Source organism: Chroicocephalus ridibundus, chromosome 13 (genome assembly GCF_963924245.1).
Source record: "Chroicocephalus ridibundus chromosome 13, bChrRid1.1, whole genome shotgun sequence".
NCBI lineage: Eukaryota > Metazoa > Chordata > Aves > Charadriiformes > Laridae > Chroicocephalus > Chroicocephalus ridibundus.
The window spans coordinates 836,773-861,380 of record NC_086296.1 but is presented as its reverse complement, the minus strand read 5'-3'; the positions used below and the strand labels follow the sequence as shown (position 1 = coordinate 861,380).

Genomic DNA, 24,608 nt, shown 5'->3' with positions numbered 1-24,608 from the left:
GAGGGTTACAATGTGTTGCACATACAAGAACGTGTGTGGTTTGCTTAAAAACCCGAATGATGAACAAGAACAAAATCAAACATTATGTTCTTGCCTAGTACAAAGATTTTTGGACCGCTCAGATGCACATCTTGCTTTTTTTTTTATTGTTGTCACTTCAGGTACCGATGATAGAGAAGTGGCATTTACCCAACATACACAGCTTCTCTCTGAAGGGTCTCATCCCTTCTTCCTTTCGTTTTGTCTGGACTGTAAGCTCTTCAGAGGAATGGACTGTCTGGTACTTGTTTTCCATGCATGAGGAAGCTTTGTCTTCCATGGGCCCCAAGCAGCAGTTTATACGGCCTCAAAAGAAGCGTATTGATGGCTTATCTGCTGAAGGCCCCTTTCTTCTCCCAATTCCATTAGCACACAAATTTTTTACAACTTTTGAAGGAAATACATTTATCACTTATCTTATGCTAGATTTTTATCGAGCAATTTACTGTATTGCCCCTTGGCATCAATGAAAGAGAAATAAAGGTCCATCTTTGTTTTCCTTCAGGACCCTGAATGGACTCGGTATCCTGGTGTGTTCCATGGATGGATCAGTGGCGTTTCTGGACTTTTCCCAGGATGAACTTGGAGACCCACTCAGCGAGGAGGAAAAGGTACAGTAGGCACTCAGGGGGTCTGTGATTATATTTAAGCCATGTGTTGATTCAATTAAAATATTGGATTATTTATAGAAGTATGTAGTGACTGATTTCTGTATTACAGAAAAATATGTTCTTGTCTACTTCACAAATCATTAAAAAAGAGTAGTCAAGAAATACCTTTGTGTTATTAGTTTCTATTCTGGAAAGAAAGTCTATTTGGAAAACATCCACTTGCTTACACATCATTATACATTTGAAGTAATTATTTGGCCAAGGAAACAAGGAGTGGGTGCTTCAAAACACTTCAAAATTACTCTTTGACTTGCAGATATGCAAGTCTTTTTAAACTGATTGCTGTTGGCTGTTTTTTTCCTGTCATTGCTATTAGCAACTAAAGCTTTGGATTCCAGTTATTTTACATATTGATTTAGTGTTAGCTGAAAATATAAAGGAAAAACAATCTGTCGTGTATAAATGATAGGGAGGGCATTTGCATTTTATGGATTCCATCAGATTTGTGTGATTCCATTGCATTATAATTAGTGATGCCACGCTAGCAGTTGTAGTCACTCTTCTTGTGTGTTACATTTTTAACGCCCACAGAGCAATATTCATCAGTCCACCTATGGGAAAAGCCTAGCTATAATGACTGAAGCTCAGTTGTCTACCACCATTATTGAGAATCCGGAGATGCTCAAGTATCAGCAGAGGCAGCAGCAGCAGCAGGTGGAGCAGAAGAATGCCTCGCTGAGGGAAGCGTCTGGCACTGCAGCAGCGGCCCCCAAGGTGGCGAGCATGGTCAATGGGGAGAGTCTGGAGGACATCCGGAAGGTAGGGGTTCTGGATAGTCACTGTAGAGCGTCAAGGACTGAGCCGATAAATATCAAACTGCTTGTGATCAAACTGATTTCTGCTTCCTTATTCGTGTTGAACGGTGTCTTTCAACCCATGAATGGTCCAGTTGGCCTTAGTGGGACTTGCTGAAAAGTTAAAGTGCTTTTAAGCAGAAGTAAGACTGTGCAGGAAAAGGCTTGTGGAAGTTTCTACGATGTGTGCAGAAAGGAAACCAAAGGTAGCTGATAACAGTCCAGTAGAACTCTGCTTCGGTTCCTCAGTGAAGGAGGTCGAAAGCATTATTTAATTCTCTCCTGAACATAGAACACAACTCTTAATGAAGGATTCAGTATGCACAATGAGAATGTTTTGGACTTGACTCTCTAATGTGGAGAGAATCAGGATTCTTCTGTACTTTGTACTATATGAACTTCTACTTAAAAAACACCTACTGTTGGTCCAAAAAAAGTTGTGGTATTGAAATACATTTGTAATAATAAAAATGTAGATTGCTTCTATGTATGCAATAATAGCATGGTTCAAAGACAATATAGAAAAAAATCTTTGTTAACAAATCTTTAATTGAGGATTATCTTTCACCTGATACACCGATTCTTGTCAGTTGGGGAAAAAAAGAGGGAAAAAAATGTCCTATTTATCAGAAATTATGATGAAATATATTTCCCAACAGAATCTCTTAAAAAAACAAGTTGAAACACGAACAGCAGATGGTCGGAGAAGGATCACGCCTCTCTGCATAGCTCAGCTGGACACTGGGTATGTTGGGAAGCTGCCTTTAAAATCCTTCTTCACCTTTATATCGGGGGTTTTTTTCTTCTTTTTCCTGATGCAAACTCAGAATTCTGACTTATTTTAATCTTACGGCATCTTAAAGCACTTGCTGAAAATCCCTTGTATATACTTACGGAACATAGTTTCAACCTGTGTTCTCTTAGCTATAAGATCTGGCTTCTAACAGAAAAGGCTAATTCTGAGTATCTGCCGTTCTAGACGAGGGAAGAACACTCTAACGCGGTGCAGGTTCGTAGCTACATCCATACTGGCTTTAGCCTTCTTTCTGTATGAGAAGCAACTCCGCAAAGTTAGGTGGGGGTGGTTTGTTTGGGTTGTATAAGAGTATCCGCATGTGGAAAAGGGAAGAATGGAACAAACAGTTTAGATAAAATTACTTTTTCCATTATATTTAAATTTTTTTTTTGAAGTGTTTTTGAGAAATATATTTGTTGTTTGTCTTTTTGCTTAGGGATTTTTCTACAGCATTTTTCAATAGCATCCCAATATCTGGATCTCTGTCTGGCTCAATGATGTCTTCTCAAAGTAACCAGCAGCTCATGTCATTAGATTCTAACGCTGTGAATTCCCTTAATACTTCAAAGCCTTCGGTAGAGCCAACGGCGGCCAGTATAAAACCAACCGATGATGCAGCCAATAAAGATGGGTCAGTATTTGCAGTTTTGTTTTTCGCTTGTATGACTCTGTTTAGTTTTTGATTCTTGTTTATGGTTCTGTAATCAAGCCACATTTAAAGTGGTTTCCTTAATGCAAAACTTCAAGAATATAATATTCCTGAAACACCAAGATTTGATTAGTATTTGGCTACTTTAAATAGCGATAAATCAGTAATGAATAGATCCACATGCATAGTTCCAGAAATGCACTTCAGTGCAACGAGGTACACAGTGGATTGCTAACGCTCTAACAAATTGACTTGCTTAGAGATTACTGAGTTGCTATTAGTAAATAACAGGAGGTTTTCCAGCAGTGGAAGTAATGAAGCCTGTTTTCCATCAAGTTCTGTCCTGTGTCCTGTAGATCTCCTCTCCTCAAACATGGTAATGCTTCTTCCCCGTGTAACGGTCCCTTCAGATGAGGGCGAGCACGGTGCCAGTGACTTGCCAATGCACTCACACGCATCAGCCAGTGTGTCTTCCAAATTAATTATGGAACAACTAAATTTTACTGGCTTTTCCCTCCATGGTAACACTGACTTGGTTTCTCCTCCGCAGTGTGTTTTTATAGCGTTTATAAGAGCACAGTGTCATTGGAACCTCTACCATTCTATCAAATTTAATTGAAATTGGCCACAGATGAAAAAATGGGTGGGCAGACTATGAGAAATGATTGACAGATGAAACTACTAAGTCTCCTTTTCTTTGGAAATTGGACTACTAACTGCTTTTTAGTACAAACATCAGTTATCTTAGAGCCATTCTTTCTTCCAATTCGTTCTCTGAATGAATTGAAAAATCTCTGAAGTAAACAGCTATTCAAATAGCAGATCCCTGGAATGCTTTAGTGTGGGGAAAACACGTTCCTTTCCCGTGGAGTTGTGCTTGGGAAGGCCTAATAATTAGTTTGGATTCTTCAACAACAAAATCAAAACCTGGCTTGAATTGTTTCCGCCCAAATTGTTTGCTTGATAAACAGTGGAATATAATCTTGTAATGGAACGTATTTGGTAACTCGAACAAGGGGTAAAACCAGGAACCCCAGTCACCATTTAAACTAGCGATCCTTTCCCTTTGGGTACATGAGTACCAGCTGACAGTGTCATTTAATTCCTGAATTAAAAATACTTAATGAATGATTAGGGTATTTTAATCTAGATAGATCTGTGTGGACACATGAGGCTCTCAGCTCTGGCAGGTGTCGTGAACAGCTTTTGAGAATAGGCAAAGCTTGCAGGATGCTGATGCACGAGGGGAAAAAGCACGTCCGAATTCACGCGTGTATTTGAGCGAAAGGTTTTCAGGGTGGCTTCTGGCCAGCGTAGTGAATGCTAGCTAGTTGTTATGAGCAGTGCAGGTTACTAATACTAAATTTCTTTCAATCGTTGTCTTCCTGTCCCTGTTATCGACAGTGTAATTGCTACCTCTGCCTCCACTGCTCCTCCTGCGTCGTCTTCCTCTGTGCTGACAACTCCATCCAAGATCGAGCCCATGAAAGCGTTTGATTCTAGATTCACAGAACGATCCAAAGCCACCTCAGGGACTGCTGTTGTGACAAACACAAATCAGACTGTTGTGGACAGGTAAGGCACAGCCTGGGGGCAAAGGAAAAAGGAGGGTAGTACTGTAGAGAGTTAAAATGCCGACTCTCTGTGATGAGGATGTCATGGTGCTGGCACTCTAGAATTGTCCTGGGTCTTTTCCACAATCGGAAGGAAGGAGCTGGCTGTGAATAGGTGAATTCTTTGCTGGCGTTAACACTTTGTACATTTGTCCCTGGCATTTGGGATCAAGCAAACTCTTCAAAGTATTCTGAGTTAAAACTATTGTTCCAAGATGCTGTGTGTGCGCTGCCTCCGCGTGTGGCTGCAGCGTCTGCGCTGCTCAGAAACAGAAATAGCCAGCCTGCATCCCTGAACAGGAGGGAGATTTCCTTCAAGATAAATTACCATGCGTGTCTGCAGACAGCCTATCATCATAACAGCCGCCGTTGTACTTCAGTTTTATGCCCTGAAGGCAAGCAGAGAAGACGCTTTGATTTTAAGAGGTTTTGGCTCTAGATCCACATGATTGGGGGGGGGGGGGGGGGAAAGAAAGCCTTTGGTTTTGTGACATAGTGTGTTATGGCGTAAGTATTCCTGCCTCACCAAAACAAAGGATAGAAAAAAGAGCAGTCTTGAGAAAGAAGCATGTAGTTCCTCAACTTATTATTACCAATGAAATGTGTTTTCACTAAATACCTGAACATTTTTATGGCAAAGGGTTTAACCATAAGATTCAGAAGAAAGTTCTATTAAATTACTCTCATAATTGCCTCTAATGTGTCGGATAGAAGTGTATAGTTTGGCATAATGCAGATGCCAAAACCAAAAAGGTTTGGATTATGCAAGATATTTCTAAGAAGCCGAGTGGTTACGGAATAAGTGGCAAAACATTGTTGTGAGTTAATAACCAGCTATTGAAGGGAATGGGAAGACTATGACTAAATGACCTATTTTAGTGTATAGTAGTTAACAAAAGAGTTCTCAGAGATTTGTGCTTTGTTGTCTTTAGTTATATTGTTTTCCTGGAATGGAAAATGGAGCAGTGAGGCCACCCGTATGGTTTGCAGATATACATCTTACAGTAGTCAGAACTGAATAGGACAACTTTTGGGGATGGACAACGGAATGAGAAATGGAGTTCTGCAGGAGTAAGCAGGAAGTGTAACGTGCGTTGGAGGGGAGAAGGTGAACTACTCTCGCGTCTCCCAGAGTGCCGAGTTATCCGTATCAACCCAGGGAAAGAGATCTGGTTTGAATTGGAACTGAACGCTAAAATAAAGTTATTTACAGCTTTATCCCGTTGCTAACTGCTAGTTTGATTAATTTTTTTAAAGGAGAGAGTATGTCTGGTCAGCTTTATACATCCGTATTGCACGTTGTACTTTTGCAGAGGATTTGCCATTCCGCTTTGGCTTCCTCCCCTTGCCTTTGTGCATTTTGAAATGCACTCAAACAAGGCTAAGAATGTATCTTCTTACAAGAATGCAGCGCGTAGGATATGTGGCAGCTTTTGGAGTCAACTTATGGAAAACGTGAAATTTTTTTTTTTACTTGCTCAGACTGAAGGATCAGAGTTTAATTAAAGACAATAAGCCCAAGGATATTCTGGAGAGCAGCAGTGACAGTGAAGAGAAGGTTCCGGCTGCCAAACCCCTCAGCGCACCCAAACGGAAACTGGAGCTTGAGGGAGAAACAGTAGAAAAGAAGAAAAAAGGAAGGCCTCGAAAAGACTCCAGACTTGTACCAGTAACTTTAACTGTTCAGGTGAAATAAATAAGATTAATTGTGGCTTTCAGTGCTCATTTAATAAAGTCAGCCCCGTGTTGGCTTGTTCCACCACATCAGGGAAACACAAGTAGTGTCAGTCCCTCGGAATTTTTAGCCATTCCTCTTCCTTGCCTTGAAACTTATTCTTTTTAAAATTTAAGATTATAAAAAGCAGATGCACGTGGTGTGGCAAACACGGCAAACGTGCCCATCGTTTCTGTGAACACGCAGCTACTTACTAAACGGTACGGGCCTGCTAAGTAGCTGTAGCCTGCCGAAAGCGCGTAGAACCAAATGAAACACCGTCTGTTTCTGGTGCACTTTGATGGAGAGCAGCCTGAGGACAAGAGTGTCACTTAGACGTGGTGACTTAAGTGGTTATGAATGTCCGCGGAACTGTGAAGAATTAAGGTGCAGTACAGTTTCCATCATCTTAGGGCATGTAGGTCCCTCTGTGTTCAGTATTCAGAGCTCAGCTTTTCCATGCAATATACCAGAATTTCCACTAATTAGTTGCAGCTGCAAATGGGAGGGGGTATTATTAAAAAAAAAAAAAGACGAGATCTACTTTGTTTTGTTTTTTTTAATTCTTAGAAGTTATATTAAAAAATTTGTATTCATACAACTAATTAGAAAAAGATTAATATTTACAATTGGCATTATTTGAAATTTTTTAAAAAAATTTCTCTTTCAAATGAATCTATATTATAGAATATCACTGTTTTTAACTTTTTTAATGGAAAAACATAACTATTTCTGCAATATTTTTTTTTCCAGTCCCCAGCTGCACTGGCCTCTGAGAAGGATGCTGCTTGCATCTCTGCACCAGCATTAGCACTTAAACTGCCAACCCCAATCCCACAGAAATCGTTTACTTTGCAAGTAAGTGGACTATAAGGGGAAAAAACGCTTAATACTTTTTAAAAAAAATCCTGCTTTTTTATATTCTTAGATTATTCAGATCCTTTGATAAATTGTTTTAATACGTGTATTTGTTCAAGCAAGCAAGATGGTATACTTCAGCTTCTAAGAATATGACTCTATGAGAAAAGTTAATGGCAAATGAGCTCTAAAAATAGGGCAGTTCTGAAGTAGCTAAACTTCAAAGACGACCCTCTGGTTCCACAGTCCCTCCTCCTGGTTAAGCAAAGTGTCGTGAAGCTCAGAGTCTCCGCGGGGCGCAACTGCTGCACTGTTAGTACAGTCGTGCTGGTAGGACACTGCTGAAGAGAAAAAACAAGTCTTTTCTGAGAGCTCTCTGGAGGTGCTCTACATCTGAAGAGACTGGCAAATAGTGTTATTTTTAGGTATTTATGAAATAATTTTTCTGCGTGTTTAGGCTGTGGTAGTCTGGTTCTAATTGCAAGCTTGTCGGGAGGCTGGACACATCTAGACTTGATCTGGTGCCCTTAGTTCGGAAGCAAAGACTAGCACAGCCTTTCTTTATTCTTATGCTCTGAATACAAAGAAATTATTTCTGTTCTAGCCAAGACTGATTTTCAGAGATCTGCTTCTTTTGAAGTACCACAGCATATTTTGAAGCCACTTTAAACAAGGAATGCCATACTTAAATCCATTCTTAAAGACATAATTGTTTTGGATCCAATAGTAGCTGCTGCTTTTTTGATTAGTTCTTTTCCTCTTCCAAAAAGTGTTTTATTTTTTGTATTTCAGGTAAGTTCAGATCCATCAATGTACCTTGAAGTGGAGAATGAAATGACCACAGTGGGAGGTTCAAAGTTGAGCAGGTTAAAGTGTAATCGAGAAGGCAAGGAATGGGAGACGGTCCTCACCAGTCGGATTCTCACTGCCGCGGGAAGCTGGTAAGGGAGGGTACTGTGGAGGAAGAGGGGCCTGAAAGCCAGAAAACATTCTTAGGGGTACAAAAGTACACTTTACAGAAAGTTGATTGCACCTAAATCCACATATTTACAAATAGGTAGAGACTTTAACCATATCTTTCTCTACTTACTTAGAGAAGTTGATTAACTGGGTCACTTCTGTTAGGGACTTCTGTGATTCTTTGGGCTTGGCTCAAGTTGTCCCGTTTCTCTTGCAGCTGACCTGCTCTGATACATTGGTGCTCTTAAATTCTTAGCCTGTGGAGTTCTTTGTAGGGATTCTCACTTCTGTCGGCTACTGCTATTTGCTGGTTTTATCACCCACTATAGTAATTTTTACTTTCTAATTAATGTTTTGTGGCTAAAAATATGTACTGCTCTTGGTCTTAAGACCAGTTTCACTGCAAGTGTTAGCTCTGTGCAGTCTTAAAGCATCACAGATTCTCATTAGCCAGTTACAACTATTTGCACAGAATCACAGAATCTTCATGGTTGGAAAGGACCCTTAAGATCATCGAGTCCAACCAAACAATCTACAATCTCTGCCACTAGAGCATGCCCTGAAGTGCCAAATCTAGATGTTTCTTAAACGCCTCTAGGGATGGTGACTCAACCCGCTCCCTGGGCAGCTCTTCCAGTGCCTGACCACTCTTGCAGTAAAGTGATTCCTCCTAATATCTAATCTAAACCTCCCCTGCCGCAGCTTCAGACCATTTCCTCTGGTCCTGTCATTATTTGCTGTGTATTTACATTTCCTCTTTAAATTTCTTCTTTAAAGTTGACTTAATCATGGCAAGCGACGGTTGTTCAAGTGCTAACTACTAAAGAATGAAAAATTTGGAACAGGATGTTTTGTGACATAGAAGTATTTTCCTGAGTCTTCGGCTATTTTATTCCTTACTTTTCTCAACTTTGTTTAGTTCCAACCTCAGAGTTTAAATTGAAACTGTATTTCTGAAGCCTGAGCCACGTCCAGGTCTAAAGACGAAGCAGCAGATTTTAAAGCTAAATACAAGTACAAGCCTGAAGGAGAGCTTGCGTATACCCGAAAGCTTTACCGATATTTCCAGCTGTGCCCCGGGCTCTAACAAAAGACACAGTCTCTGCCTGCAGACCTTCTCTTGCCCATCTCTGTAGACCAGCCTAGTTATAACCAAAGCAAGGAGGCACAGAATGCATTTATATCTAATCCGGCTAGTTTTTGACCTTTTCTTTTGGTACCCAGGTTTTTTTCTAAAGCTGTAATAGTTACATTTTTGGGAATTAGCCCAAGCTGTATGATACACAAAATCAGTTTGGTTTTATGTTACTTGCATTTCACAAAATGTAAATGTTTCTTTTTGATTTTTTTTTTTTTTTAGTGAGATTGTAAGTGTAGCCTGCGAGAAACGAACATTGTCGGTATTTTCAGCTTGTGGTCGTCGCCTTCTTCCTCCTATAATATTGAATACACCCATTTCCACCCTGCATTGCACGGGTTCTTACATCATGGCTCTCACCACTGCTGCTACGCTCTCTGTTTGGTAAGCCCCCGTCAGCCGGCTCGTTTCTAGAGGGAACTCTGGTGAGGGGTGTCAGTGCGTTGCTGTTCACACTGAGGCTTAAACTAAACCAGGCCTGAACACAAGTCCATTTTTGGATGCAATATGAAGAATTAATTGGGCAGGACTTGAATCCTTTCCTTCTCTGTTCTTGGGTGGTCCGTGATACTGAATTTGGTTCTAGAGGGAAGACAGATGATCAGCTAGAAGTTACTAGATTAAACATCCTCCCTCGGATAGACTTGTGTCGTGCGGATGGAATGGATTGAGGAGGGAAAAAGGTGGATATTTCCAACTTTCATCATACTTAGTCAATAAAGTACATGAGTTTCGGAGTTAGAAATCCTCTATCCATCCTCAAGATACGGAGATAAAAACTGCTGTACTTGTTTACAGTTGTTGAATTTAACCTAATGTCTCATGCAAGGCAGAGCTCCTGAAGGAGTCATTTGGATCCTTCTTGTAATGAGGTTTCCTGATGAAAGCTGTTCGACGCTATTGACTTCTGTCTTGCCGTAAGCTGTTTGAGCTTGCCAAAATCATTTTGTCAAAGCAGTGAAGAAAATGTCAAAACCAAAAAAACCCAAACTCACAACCCCCCTTTACTTTGTCGTGAATATTGAAGAAGTGCATTTGTTAAATGATTTTGTAGCATTAATTTGCTTGTAAACGGCAGACTTTTCCTTTTATCTCTTTCAGGGATGTTCACAAGCAGACAGCCATTGTTAGAGATGAGTCTTTGCAAACAATATTTTCAGGTAATAAAAAGAGTCATTTAGTTACCAACCTTTGAGCCCACCTGTACTATTCAGTGCCATTTATGAATACGCTGAAATTTTACGAAACCTGAAAAGTCTAAACAAATTATTTTCCTTTGTTGTTATGTAATAAAAGGAAGTCACTGGCAATGCTGCAATACAGTAGAAATAACTGAGACGAGAATATCAACGCGTAACAGACTGGTACAAGATTCTGTAGCTGACTATATTGTGGCTTGCTTCTGAATGTGAAAATTCAGTGTTGTGAAGATCACAAACCAAATATTTTACGTAAATCTGCTGTTACAGCAATTTTTCTGTGGGTACTTTGCATGCATGTTATCTTAATGGTGAGCAACAACTGATTACTTCAGATTCGTTATTTCAAAATCTTCAGTTTCTATTGTTGCCATTATCTGGAATGAAAAGAATTATCCAAAAAAGCAGTGTTTTGGAGCATATTGGTTTCTGTTTTAGCTTTAGTCCGTACAGTACTAATCAAAACTAGCTGGAGAAGTAGTTGTACTAGCAGTTTGCACATGTCTTCATTAGAAGTTACGTGCACAAACCCCGGGCCTGGGATATGCTGGGAAATGAGAGACTCCAGCTAGCCCACTTACACCTTCTTAGACAGCACATTTTCTAAGGATGCTAGATTGTAGAATTTTAACTTAATGGGATAAAGAAAGGTGAGAGGCTTCTTGGGTTACAGGAGAGATGGTAGAATTGCTGAAGATTGCCCCTAGCTATGGAGAACGTTTCCAATTAAGCCAATGTTCTGTACAAATTGCGGCATCGAGGTTGATAATGGATTTTGCAGAAGAGTGATTTTAATGCTGCTGCAGCGAGCCTGATGCTCACTGTCGTTATCTTGTGTTTTGACCTTCCTTATCAGTGCTTGAGAATAACATTTACCTCACCTTCTTCTGTTGTTTGCTGTGACTGGTAATTAATGGTGGATAGCATTTTTTACCATTGTGAATGTTATGCAAGACTGGAAAAGCAATACCTTGGTCTGACTTGACTTGTAGGAAGCGATGCAACTGTCTCTCAGATCTTGCTGACTCAGCATGGTATACCTGTAATGAGCATGTCCGATGGCAAGGCGTACTGTTTTAATCCTTCTCTTTCTACGTGGTAAGTTACATATTAGTTCCTGCTTTGATAACTTAGCTGAACTGACGTGTATTCTGATTTACTGTCTCACTCCATATTTTGAAGGTTAGCCTGAGTAGGATCACACTCCAGGCTTAGTTTTGCTGTAGTTCACCACTGTATGTCTTTATTATATTATTAATGAAATTATATTGCTTAATCAAAAATGAAAAAGTTAAACTACAGCTTGCTTTATCACACTATCCGCCACGGTGTATACTCTTTTATTTATTAACATCCACCTATGTCTACTTTTGCCGATATATGTCACTTGAATCTGTCGAGTGGTTGGCCATGCTTCAAGATAACCTAGCCTTACGGTTCACTCTTACTTTTTTTTTTTATGTAAAAGAATGCAGTTATAGAAAATTTGTCAAAACAATTTTCAGGGTTTTGCTGGGAGTTTAGACATGTTAAAATCATTTTGCCCAGTTCCCAGAGAAAATAAGACCTATGCACTCTAGTCCTGGAGTTGCCGTGTGCCTGGCATTGTCAGTCCCCATCACTCCTTAATACTTGTTTGAAGAGAGCTCTTTGCCTCCAAGACTGAAAAGTTTAATGGGCGCAATAAGTCAGGTAGCAGAGGAGAGGAGGAGTCGTTATCCTCAGAGAGTTCCCATGGGAGAGTCATTACACAGGGAACGGCTCCAGCGGATCCTGTGCCTCACTGGGCTCAGGCTGCCAGCAGAGCCTTTCCCCAGGGACTCGCTTATTTCTGTCAGGGTGCAAGTTCCCGTAAAGGAATTCCCATGGTTAAGTTATTTACAGTGTCTGTCCCAAACAGATTCTTTATTGTCTTTCTAAGAGGAAAAAGCATCTTGCAGTCTTAGTGTAATTGTGGTACTTAGTGTAATGAGCATGCTTGATGAAGGGGTTTGTTGTTTTAATTCCTCCTTAGAATAATTGTTACTAGTCAACTGCTTGATGTGAATTCTTTGAAAAAGGAAAAAACACCGTATTTGTTCTTTAGATAAACTGAGAAATCATGCAGAAATTTTCCCAGTCAATATGGAGCATAATTCTGAATTTACTGTCCTTTTTTAGTTTGTACCACAGCTTTGGAGACATACGAGCCATGCCTTTAGTCACCATACAAATTTAAACATGATGAAGCAGTAAAGAGCGTTTTAAATATTGGTGCCATTTTACCTCTGAGCTGTCTGGAGGTCTAAAGTTAGCAGCGGTTTGAGCCAGGGATTCCCTTGGCATCTCAGACCAGCGGCAGCGGTTCCCTTGGGAAGGCTGGAGGTGCCGGCTGGGACTGCCAGCTCCCTCCGTGAGCTGCCGTGGGGAGAAGGACTGTCAAAATTTCCTTCAAAATTAATGTGAAATATTACACAATTAATGTTGTCAACTTTGGGTGTGGGAGGGACATTTCCGTGACAGCACCAGCAGAATTTGGACATGGAGTGGGAGCAGTCGGGGTCTGTGGAATTCCTGAGCAGCTTGGTGGTAGTTTTTTGGTTATCTGTGAAAATGTGGGTCTGGCTTTGGGGCAGAACAGAGCTGCATCCCCTGATATCCCTGCCTACTCTCCTCAAACCGGTCTTTGCTTGTTTGCTCTCTTTTTTCCAGGAATCTTGTTTCTGACAAACAGGACTCTCTAGCACAATGCGCAGACTTCAGGAATAGTTTACCATCCCAAGAAGCCATGCTGTGTTCTGGGCCCTTAGCTGTAATACAGGGACGAACATCGAAGTATGCACTTAATTGCTTCGTTTCTTCAACTTGTTTGTCTTCGCCCCCCCCCCCCCCCCCATTATTTATTCGTGCGTTTCAATCAGTGAGTTAACTCTGCAGACTCTAATTGCACTGTGTCATAGTGTTTGGGGTTCTTTTTAATCCTTTGCACATTTATAGTCTGCATCTTGATGTTACTTTGAGATTGTTTGGGGGGCAGGAAAGCATGCTCTAAACTTAATCATTTTAAGGCTCCTCTTTATTGCATGGGTAAAGTATTTGACAATTCTGTGCATGTAATATTTTGATTCACTGAACTGAATTTCTTACATTTTAATTTTTAGTTTACCAGCTTTCTGGAGTAGGCCTACAAATTTTGAGTAGCTCAGTTGTCCTCAAGGGATCTATTAATGAAGTCTTTGAGAAAGTTGAGTGATTAGTCATCTAACGTGTATTTTTTAACATCTGAAAATATCACCAGGGAATTGTGTGAGCCAGAGCAGACTCCTGTAGGTAATTAATTAGCCCATCCTCACCTGGATTTGAATTAGATTTCCCAGGCAGATTTCTGTGTTATTTCTGTTCTTCACATCTGAGTTTAATTTTTTTGGTGAGAGAGACTGTATAGAGTTGTATGATTTTATTGCTGTTCTCTTGGGGAGGAAGGGGAATTAACTGGGAAAAATATTTGAAGTCCAAACAAACACCACCCTCTTTTTGAGAGAGACAATATCAGACTGAAAAATTAGCTTTTTTTTTTTTTTTTTTTTCCAAAAAGGAACTAATTGGTTTCTTTTTCAAATTAGCCTTCTCATGACAATACATTTATTTGTAAGAAATCCTTTAAATGCTTTAGGCTGACTTTACATCTTGTGTTTGTTTCATGACTTTCACTGGTGAGGGGCAGAGGAAGGTAAAGGCAGTCATCGGGATTTCCTGTAAATGTTCAGGAGCACTTGGTCGCTGAAAAGCACGTGTTCTTAAAGAGAAGACAGGTGAAAGGAAGAGAGAAAGAGGAGGAGGCAGGAAACCCTCCGTGGACCTCGGTACTTGTAAAAGGTCCGGTGGGGGCGGAGGCGGTTTGCTGTGAAGTGCTGCCTGTGTCATGAGAAGCTTGAGCTCTGGGCCACGAGGTGCCTCTGAAAGACAAGCGTAGAACACCTTCTACTACAAAAACATACACTCCTTAAATTAGTATCTTATCTAATGGCTGGCGTGTTAATTTCTCTTTGGTTTTGTAGTTCAGGAAGGCAAGCTGCAAGACTGTTCTCCATGCCTCATCTGGTGCAACAGGAAACAACGCTGGCGTACCTGGAGAGCCAGATCGCAGCCGCTCTTACGCTGCAGTCCAGCCACGAGTACCGCCACTGGCTGCTCATCTATGCACGGTACCTGGTCAATGAAGGTGAGGCCTGCCACGCGCTCTTGCTGCTTTGCAGCTCTGTGGAGTTTGAAGAAACGCTCTACTCACGTCATTTATATTTGTGGTTGCATTTAACCTTCTCCTTTTAGCACTTGGCTTCTGGACTCAGGGTTTACGTAAAACCAGAACAAACTGATGAAACGCATTTGCCTCCTCTGGCGCTCGGTCCTGGGGAGTCCTGTGTGACCTGGGGAAACAAGGCCATCTGCGGACCTCAGAAATAGGGACGGCGTTGTAAAAAAGCGCAGCGGTCTGTCAGACATATCGTATCTATCATCTGGCAGCAACTGCAGGCGTTCAGAGGGACCAGCAGCACCTTGTGAAATACGTAACACCCCTCAGGCAACTGAGTCCCTGCCCGATGGGAAATGGAAGAGTTGCTCAGTCTCTGACACTTTGTACCAGAGCACATAAAACTGCAGGGAATTTGCCTGCATTACTTGCGCTTTATATTTTTGTTTCATTCTAAAATTTCAACAGCCCGTACTGGTGAGCTTCACGGGTTAAATTCTGTGAGGAAAGAAATCCATAAGAAAGGTTGCTTGTGTCTGCTTTATATTTGAATACGCTATATCTCCGTGCTGTTCTGTTAAATAAGGTTAACCAACAGACTTTAGGCTTCTTGGATTCTAAAGATCTCTCTTGTATCTCTGCTCGCGTGCGTTCCACACTTAGTAGTTCCCAGTGTATTAATTCAGCCTCATTCCTCACCATGCATCATCACTTTACACAGAGGGAAGCGAAATGGTTCATGTTAGGCCACCTAATAGGTGCTGGCAGAATTAAAATTGAGCTTATTAATTCTTGCCTTTTGATCCCCACCTTATTTAATGAGAGCTTAATGAACTACATATGATTCTCTCTGTCCTTCCCCGGTTGAGATTAAAATGTTCGTCTCAGGTCATATGGTAGAGAGACAGTGACACTTGTAAAAGTCTTCGCTAGTTGAGCCCCTCCATCGTGTGTGCGGTTCCCCCTGCGCCGCGCGATGGTCTCTGCCCTGCGGCGGCGCGTACATGGGGCGTTGCTGCACACGCTGCTTTCCTCACCTGCCATTTCCTGGCTCTGCCAAATTTTGAAAATTGCACATCCTGTTATTTACCCTTTATTCCTATGATAATTACAACATTGAATGAATCCTAATCCATTAAAATATTCAATCTATTATACCTGGATTGGCAAGTTACTCTCAAACGGATGGCTTTGTTACTGGCAAGGGATTTCCCTCCTCTGAATTTTTTAGGTGAATAAAGCTGGCCTGGAAGCTGTGGTTTTATTAAAGGTTTTCTTTTTTTTTTTAAATTCATGCATGTTAATTGGATCTATTTTAATTTTGTTATAAGCTCTTTTGCTAAGGGTTTGAGAGATCTCTTCTAGTTCAGTATATTTTAATGTCTTAGAAGGAGGTCTGATTTATTTCTTTGTTTTTTACGACCGACTCCGTTTTTCCAGTTTCATATATTGCCATTAAGTGCAACCTAACAGCTTTTCACTGCTTTTCATCTCGTGGCTTTCTAACTCTTGTGATATCTCTTTTGTGTTAGTTCTCTGGCTGTTGAAGTCTGACAGTTTTCCAATGTATTTTGTTTTGTTTTTTTAAAAGCTGGTATATTTATGTGGGAGGGGGGAGGGCAGCTCTTCAAACAAACTGGAGTCACTACTTCAGTTTTTCTCCCTATTGTAGACATCTTCAGTAGGGTTTTTGGTTTTGAGAACTTAAAACCAAATCCTTCGGAACTCTAGAAGCTTTTCAAATCATCTTTCCAAAGATTTGCTGTTAGAAGAATAATACACTTTTTCAGAAATCAGTGGTTTCGGCTTTAGTTTATCCTGGATACTTGTAACTCTTTCCTGAACATTGTATTTAGTGAAATGCTTATGAATGTCACTTTATTTTCTGACAATATTCAGGGTTTGAATATCGTTTGCGAGAATTATGCAAGGATTTACTGGGTCCAGTCCATTACTCAGCTGGAAGTCAGTGGGAATCAACAGTTATGGTGAGTCCTGATAATAGTTTAACAAAGAACAAGGAAGAGTTTCCCATGAAAACAGATAGACATAGAAACATGGAAACAAAATAGAACATGGATAAACAATACAACTTAAAATATGATTAAATTTAGTGGCAAAAAAGCAATCCCAAATTATTTTTGCTGCCCCTGGACCTCCTTCCATACTCTGCTCTGATCTCATAATCAGGCTTCCTTCCATGGCACGTGGATTTGTTTCACGTGAAGCCCTAGACAGATGCCGAGTGCCGCAGTCTCGGCTCTGGTGCTGTCGTGAGTGTCAGGCAGACGGAGTGGAGCTGCGTGTTGGGGTCTCCTCACTCTTCAGACGGCAACTTGGAAATAGTGACTTGCCGATGAAATGCCCTCCCTTCTCGGAGTGCGTCTGGAGTCTGTAACCGCACCTGTAACTGCGTCTGTAACTCTGGAGGCTGCACCAGCTTCGCGAGCGCATATAAATGTAAAGACCGTTTTTATTCTGGAAGTCGTGTAAGCAAAGTAAGAACATAAAATACACAGCCCTCTCCAGGCAGGAAAAGAGGCATGAGTCTTAAGTAGCTCTATCAAATATATTCATGATATCAGGTAATAGATTCTGAGGATGCTTCTGTGTTTTTTGTGCAGGGTTTACGAAAGAGAGAACTATTGAAAGAGCTTCTTCCTGTTATTGGACAGAACCTCCGCTTCCAGAGGCTTTTCACAGAGTATCAAGAGCAGCTAGACATCTTGAGGGACAAGTAGCATTTCCCCAGATTTTCCCTGCGGGTCTGGTCCGAGAGAAACTGCTGAACAGCATTAACCAGAGGCAGAAGAGGAGCGGGAGCCCGGTCGCAGGGACACTCCTGAGGAGGGCAGTGCCGGCAGGGTCCCGGACGCCTCGGGAGTGACCTGCTTTAGTTTTTAAAGAAGCTCAGGAGTGGATTTGTGAAAATGACGAGTGGATGAGCGAGACCGTTTCCGAGTGAAACTTCACCGTCGAAGCTGTGGCCTCTGTTTCTGTGGAAAGTCGTGGATATGTACTTCAGGGGGTCCTTTTGGATCTGGATCTCATTTTAATATCAAAACTAGCTGAGAACTGTTTGTGGGGTTTCTTGGATGTCCTGTGAAAAGCACAGTACTTCAGAGTACACTGAACAGCATATTTAACCCTGTTTAGGGTTTTTTGCCTGAGGATTTATTGAGGCTCGACACTATATTAAATTAGATGAATGAGCCACATGAAAAGAAATTTCATAAATATTAAGGTATTATGCAGCCAATAGACTCTTTCCTGTGAATATAATAATAATAATGAGGCTGTTCTAACACATGGACTATTTTTGTACTAGAATTTGCTAACTTGTAATATGGAATTTTATTTGGCCGATAATCAGGCTATCTCTACAAAGTCATCTTGTAGGAAATTTAACTCTAATTACAAAAGCTATGTTTCAAAATAATTCTACCAAATTAACATGTCATCATCTGGTTTTTAATTTTTAAATGTTTGTAAAAGGCATTTTTGGGGGGGAGGGATACAATGGGGTGGCTCTTTTTTGTAAGTACAAAAATAAATGAACATTGCATTGGTTTAAAAAACAAAAATCAAAAACATGGTCTTGAGTTATTACAAAGGGCACAGACACCTCCAGAAATGTCAGCGCAGGCTGAATCATGTTAACACGTCTAGAAATAAATAATACTGCCTGGGTGATCTTTCTCTGAAAGCGTGATCAGACAAGTACTCGCCATCTCCCTGGAGCAGCCGCAGCCTCTTCTCTCGGAGCCGAGGGAGCCGGAGCGGTGTGGGAGCGCTGCTCGCCTCGGGGAGCCCCCGGTGCTGCCACGGGGAACCAGCTTTGTGCAGTTGTGACCGTGGTCCTTGTGTGGCGTTTCGTAGCAACCAAATAGTGCTGGTGGCCTGTCAGCACTTGTGGCGTGGGTTTGGAATTCCACTGAACCCAAATCAATCCACTTGTTTTCTTCCCCAAAGTTTGTTTGGTGCTGAGAAAGAGGTGAGTGTACGTGGTGGTTCTTTCCAGGACCCAACTATTTGGGTGTGTCCTAGTTTATTACCTTAGTTGAGACGTTTTTGAGTAAGAAAAGAAGTATTGCAATGAGTAAGTGTATCCTAAACCCTTGTAAAGGGGCAGTTTCTCCCCTAAACCTCTAGCAGAAGCATGCACTCTGCGTCACCCGCAGCCAGGCCAAGGACCAGCTGTGCTCTGTGGTTCGGCCCTGCTCGGTGATATGGGTGTTGGGATCCCAGGAGGGAGGGAAAAACCCTGTATTTGGAGGGGTTTGTTGCCTCCTGTATTTAACTGCCAGACATGATGTATTTCTTTGTATTTTTTTTGTACAGCAAATTATTATTGGTACGGCAATCCCATGTGCACGCTGACTGATGCGTCCTGAAGAGCAATGAAACCAAGGGGCTGAGCAGCTGCTGCTCAGTACGGCATCAGCGAGTTTTCAGCCATCAGCGGGAAATGTGTACGCAGCGAGCAGAGCAGCTGGAGTGATTAAAACCGGAGTTGGACGCCGTGGGCTGGGGGAAACGTGGGTCCGCTCCAAGGCCTGGTGCGGTAAGCGGGAGCCCGGCCATCGGCTTCTCTGGATTTTGGCTCTCGACCGTTCTGTGTGGTCAGACGCCCGGACGGTGGTTTAACGAGGGAAGAGCAAAGGAGCATGGATGGTCCTGGCGGCCCTGGTCAGTGAGGGCTGGGGGAGGCGGCTCTTTGCGCCCGCGGGGTGTGTGGATTCCCGCCATCGCTGGTCGGCCTCGTGCTGTTTGCAACTGGTCCTGTAATGAGTGCTGTTTAATAGAACTTAGGTAATTAGCTAAGGGAAAGTAAGTTCTTTGTCATTAAGTCTTTGGAGATGCTGAAATACTTTTTTATGAAGAGCTGTTTCCGTATTAGATACCGTGTAGGTTTTCCTACCTGTTTTTCTGCGGAGTTTCTGTCACTGCCCCACAGACCAGGAATATTATCATTTCAAATTCTATGCAACAAACTTATTTTTAAATGAAGGTGAACATTTTTCTTAAACTGGATATTTTAGCATTTTCTGTTTACAATCCGCACCTCGTGTCAGGTGAGGGCTGTGAGTACTGTTTAAGGCCCTGTTACGTTACCAAAGGAAACCCACAGCAAAACCAAGGCGGAACGGGTTCAGTGCGGGAGCGGGGGCAGCTTGTTTTGAACAACCAGGGTGATTTTAGTAATTGGAACAATTATATTCATTTGAAAGACACAGGGAGCTTTTATTCATTAACGGTTCGAACAGGGCAACGGGGAATGCCCAGGGCATCAGATGCCCTCGCACCCCCACAATGTCCCTCAGCCCTTCGCCGGGGCGGGCGGGCCCGGCCACAGCAAATAACGGAATAAGATCAGATTTGCCGGGGGGGACCGCCGCCGTGAGCCCCGGCCCTCAGCCCCGTCCCGCCGCCCGCCTTTCTCCTCGCAGCCCCGGCCCGGCCCGGCCCGGCCCCGGAACGCCGCCCGCCGGCCCCGCTGCCGGGCGCGGCCTTTCCCCGCGCACACACCGGAACAGCCCCCGGCTTCCGGCGGGGCCCAGCGAGTCGCCTCCTGAGGGCCGGGCCGGGCCGAGCCGAGCCGCCGCCATGGGGAAGCGGCAGCACCAGAAGGACAAGATGTGAGCGGGGCCGGGGCCGAGGGGCGGTGCGGGCGGCCAGGGCGCGGCGGGGGCTGCCGGGGCGGGGGGGCCGCGGGGCGCCGGGACCGCCGCTCAGTGACCGCCTCTCCCGGCAGGTACATCACCTGCGCCGAGTACACCCAGTTTTACGGGGGCAAGAAAGCAGGTAAGGGCGGTGTGGGGCGTCCCCCCGCCTCCACCGGGGCCGTGTGGCCGGGGGGGGCGGAGGAGACCCCGCCAGCAGCGGCTGCAGCGGGGCCCGTCCCGCCCCCCCCCCACCGCGGGCTGACGGGGGGCGCTGGTGGGCGGGAAACGGCAGGTTCATTGAACCACGGAACGGTTTGGGTGGGAAGGGACGGTTAAAGCCCACCCAGTGCCACCCCCTGCCCTGGGCAGGGACACCTCCCACCGGCCCAGGTTGCTCCAAGCCCCGTCCAACCTGGCCTTGAACCCCTCCAGGGATGGGGCAGCCACAGCTTCTCTGGGCAACCTGGGCCAGGGGCTCACCACCCTCAGAGTGAAAAATTTCTTCCCAATATCATTCAAATCTCCCTGCTTTCAGTTTAAAACCGTTCCTCCTTATGCCATGGCTCCCCTCCCTGCTCCAGAGTTCCTCCCCAGCTTTCCTGGAGCCCCTTTAGGGACTGGAAGGGGCTCCAAGGTCTCCCCGGAGCCTTCTCTTCTCCAGGCTGAACCCCCCCAGCTCTCTCAGCCTGTCCTCCCAGCAGAGGGGCTCCAGCCCTCCCAGCATCTCCGGGGCCTCCTCTGGCCCCGCTCCAACAGCTCCGTGTCCTTCTGCTGTTGGTGCCCCAGAGCTGGAGGCAGCACTGTAGGGGGGTCTCCCCCGAGCGGAGCAGAGGGGCAGAATCCCCCCCTCGCCCTGCTGCCCACGCTGCTGGGGATGCAGCCCAGGTCGTGGCGGGGTTCTGGGCTGCCAGCGCATGCTGCTGGCTCATGGCCAGCTTTTCCCGCCCAGCACCCCCAAGCCCTTCTTTGCAGGGCTGCTCTCCATCCCTCCATCCCCAGCCTGGGCTGAGACTGGGGGTAGCCCTGACCCAGGGGCAGGACCCTGCACTTGGCCTTGTTGGACCCCATGGACCTACTTCTCCGGCATGTCCAGGTCCCTCTGAGTGGCATCCTGTCCCTCCGGCGTGTCGCTGCACCACTCAGCTCAGTGTCAAGGTTTAATGCCCAGACGAGCCATCCCAGCCTTCAGCAAGTTCTGTGCCCACTGGGATGGCAGAGCTTGGAGCTGTTACAGCGTTAATCATCACGTTTAAACTCTGCTGTCAGAGCTCTGCTTTGACTTTTTTCTGAGTGTGTAATTTCAGGTGAGGAGCATACTTGTGCCCTGTAGAAGTCCCATTTTAGTTATGGTTTTGCAAGATTTTGTGTATTTATCCTTGTCATCAGTAAATTGCCACCATGTATACAGCAAAACATAACTCACAAATATTCCTCAGTTACATAGAATACTGTGTATTTATTGAAATCCTGGGTTTTTTTTAACATGAACAGACCTTCCGCGAACTAATTTCAGACGTTTATCATTTGATCACTGCAGGTAAGACAATAAATTTGCGTTCTCATTATTAAATGATGCATCTATTCATCAGGCTGTTGACATTGAACCATTACTGAAGCCGTGTTCTTCCAGGGTAGTTACATTCATTGATTTGTGCCTGCTATTATAGTAATGCTGCAAGAAAATATTCAATAAGAACTGAAACAATATCTGTACTTAGATAATACTAAGATAATAATAATATCTGTACTTAGATAATACTAAGATAATAATGAGAACTTACAATATCTGTGAACAGTGTCTGCTGAGATTGGATCTGATGGCTAAAAGAATACAGAAGCAATAAAATAATTAAGAACAATTATCGTGTATGGGGTACATACATGATCATTCCAGTCTTACAAATCTGTGTAATTGGGACTTGAATCTACTTTTCCCAGTTCAGAACATGCTTGGTCAGTCCCTCATCTTCCTGAGACAGTGATTAGATAGATGGAATTAACATTTATGTTTGTATTTAGAGTTTACTGCTTGAAGTGTTGGAGGGAAAGAGAGGAATTAGTAGAGATGGGTTGGAAATCCTCTTGTAAACCGAATGGTTCAAGAAGTTACCACCCGCATGTACGGACTGCTGCTGCCTGGCTGAAAGCTGGCTGGGTTATGGAAGCGCCCGGAACGGGGGATGCTGGATGCGGTCGCCAGTTACTCCCTCGCCCATGTCGGAGCACAGTCAGTCTGTCTGCATGAACCATCTTTTCTGCTGGTGGGCCCAGCGTGGCACTGGAAGCGGTTTGGGGAGTGTTAGAGCATCCTGTGGCGCTGTGTGCTGACAGCTACCAGTTACTGACCTGCACCAGTTCCTTTCCTGGGTTTTCTCGTTAACCTAATTTATGTACAGTCAGGTAGTGGGTGTTGACAGCCACTCAGTACTGTCATTGCTATAGGCCTTGCTTTAATGTGCAAGTGAATCAGCAAAGCATTATTTGCTTCTGTCATCATCATTTCCAGCTGATTTTGCTAAAAGGAGTGTGTGCTTTTTTCCTAGTTTGTCTCTGCAGCCATTTGAATATCCAGTTTGCACACCAGATGGGACCGTCTTTGACATACTGTAAGTTACTGTCTGTACTTAGCTTTATTTTTGTGTTGCTGAACTGCTTGGTTACAGCTGTGTAACCATCATTCGGTCTTAGCAAGTTGGCAAAAATAATCATGTCCATCGATAGTGGTTTCCAGTGGTGCTTGTCTCTTATGACTTTACCCATTCTCTTTTCAGGAGCATTGTTCCTTGGATAAAGAAATACGGAACCAATCCAATCACAGGAGAAGTAAGTAATGATGGGCATATTCGCACGAGGTGTTTCTTTTCATTATGTTCAATTTCCTATTTAATGTGGGAGAAACAAAAACGCTATAATGAAAGCAAAAGAAATTGAATGGAGTGCTGTTTTGAAGTATGATATTTGTGAGATCAGCTTTGCTGAAATTACCATACAGATTTATTAGGGATCTCTTTTTAGGTTAAAAGAAGAAACAAAAGGGCTTCTAGATTTGAGACCTGGTATCCCCTCACTGTCATTGTGCTGATGATCTTTGTAGTAGAAAATAGTCCGCCTTGGACTGTGTGTGTGGAAGAAAGAGGAAAGCATGTTTTAATTATTTTTTTTTTGTTGCATTGGATTGTAAATAATATGGCGGAGCAAACGTGTAGTTCATCTATATCAAATCCCAGGGTAGCTTGCCTTTCTTACAGGTATGGCATAATTAAAATCCTACAGATGGAGGCATAGCTGGTGCTGCCCGGGCAGCCTGGCTGGCCTGTGGTGGAAGAGGCTCCGTGCCGCTGCCCCACGCCAGCAGGATTCTCGTCTGCGCGGGGCAGGGGGCTGCCAGGCTCGGCTTTGCGCCTACGATGGCACTAGCCGCGGCGTTCCCTGGCCAAAGGGTGTTCGGCTCTGTGCAGACTAGAGAGATCAGTGGGTGATATTATGAACAGTGAGGTTAAGGTGCAAAATCTTTTGAGTTATCTTGACAATATATTTCTGAAAGCTTCTGACCTGCCTCTGTCGTGATAGTTCACGTGAGACTGGGATTTCAAGCGATGATCAGTGCCTTGGTGGGTTTTCTCCCCACTTTTTCTGCATGAGTGATAATTATGAAGGGATTACTTTCTGTAGTAGTGTGAGGTTGTAAAGCACCAGATAAATATGAAATACCGGACGTGTTTCCTTTTCTGAATTATTATTTTTTCGCTGGTGTGTTAGCGTGCATTGTTTGTGACGGCACGGAGGAAAATTTTAAACAGAAACTGTTGCTTCATTTATTAAGTTGTCTTTTGCTTCAGCGGGTGCAGTTACTTTCCCGACATTAGGTGGCAGCCGTTGCACGGGATTGTTGGTTGGTTTGCAGATGGCTTTGTGGCATGAGATTACCTTTGAAACATCTTGTGTTTGATTAAAGATTTTCCCAGCAGACAGATAGGAGGAGAAGCTAAATACAGACGCAGCATTCCAAGCTCTAAGCGTGAGCAGGCTGTCTGAGACTCGGTGTCTTCAGTTACAGCAAACCGCAGGTGTGTTTGTGCGATGGAGCGATGATTGAAGGTCTTTCTTCACTGGTGAAGAGGCCAGTGTATTGTTGGGAAGGAATGGAATTACAGCTATTTCATTTGTTTTTGCCAGCCTCCCACCGCCTTGCTGCTCTGCGCGTTCGTTGGGAGTTTTGGGGTGTTGCCAGTTGAATATTTTTTTTGCTCGGAGCAGCTCCATGACACCTGTTCTCATTT

At 43.5% G+C, this 24,608-nt stretch overlaps 2 protein-coding genes across 2 annotated transcripts in view; both read left to right on the top strand.

The window, feature by feature from the left end:
• LOC134522708 (protein HIRA) overlaps window positions 1-18,177 on the top strand; it is a 35,376-nt gene extending 17,199 nt beyond the window's left edge. The window contains exons 11-25 of the mRNA XM_063350629.1: window positions 545-650; window positions 1,242-1,469; window positions 2,164-2,249; window positions 2,737-2,931; window positions 4,354-4,524; window positions 6,045-6,249; window positions 7,030-7,134; window positions 7,927-8,075; window positions 9,455-9,616; window positions 10,334-10,392; window positions 11,424-11,529; window positions 13,123-13,245; window positions 14,469-14,632; window positions 16,562-16,650; window positions 17,287-18,177. Coding sequence (XP_063206699.1) covers window positions 545-650; window positions 1,242-1,469; window positions 2,164-2,249; window positions 2,737-2,931; window positions 4,354-4,524; window positions 6,045-6,249; window positions 7,030-7,134; window positions 7,927-8,075; window positions 9,455-9,616; window positions 10,334-10,392; window positions 11,424-11,529; window positions 13,123-13,245; window positions 14,469-14,632; window positions 16,562-16,650; window positions 17,287-17,403 — 2,065 coding nt within the window. The 3' untranslated portion in view covers window positions 17,404-18,177. The remainder of the gene's footprint in view (window positions 1-544; window positions 651-1,241; window positions 1,470-2,163; window positions 2,250-2,736; window positions 2,932-4,353; window positions 4,525-6,044; window positions 6,250-7,029; window positions 7,135-7,926; window positions 8,076-9,454; window positions 9,617-10,333; window positions 10,393-11,423; window positions 11,530-13,122; window positions 13,246-14,468; window positions 14,633-16,561; window positions 16,651-17,286) is intronic.
• A 1,997-nt stretch (window positions 18,178-20,174) lies between these two features.
• Window positions 20,175-24,608, top strand: part of PPIL2 (peptidylprolyl isomerase like 2) — a 71,566-nt gene continuing 67,132 nt past the window's right edge. The window contains exons 1-5 of the mRNA XM_063350790.1: window positions 20,175-20,301; window positions 20,418-20,467; window positions 21,820-21,865; window positions 22,872-22,934; window positions 23,100-23,151. Coding sequence (XP_063206860.1) covers window positions 20,270-20,301; window positions 20,418-20,467; window positions 21,820-21,865; window positions 22,872-22,934; window positions 23,100-23,151 — 243 coding nt within the window. The 5' untranslated portion in view covers window positions 20,175-20,269. The remainder of the gene's footprint in view (window positions 20,302-20,417; window positions 20,468-21,819; window positions 21,866-22,871; window positions 22,935-23,099; window positions 23,152-24,608) is intronic.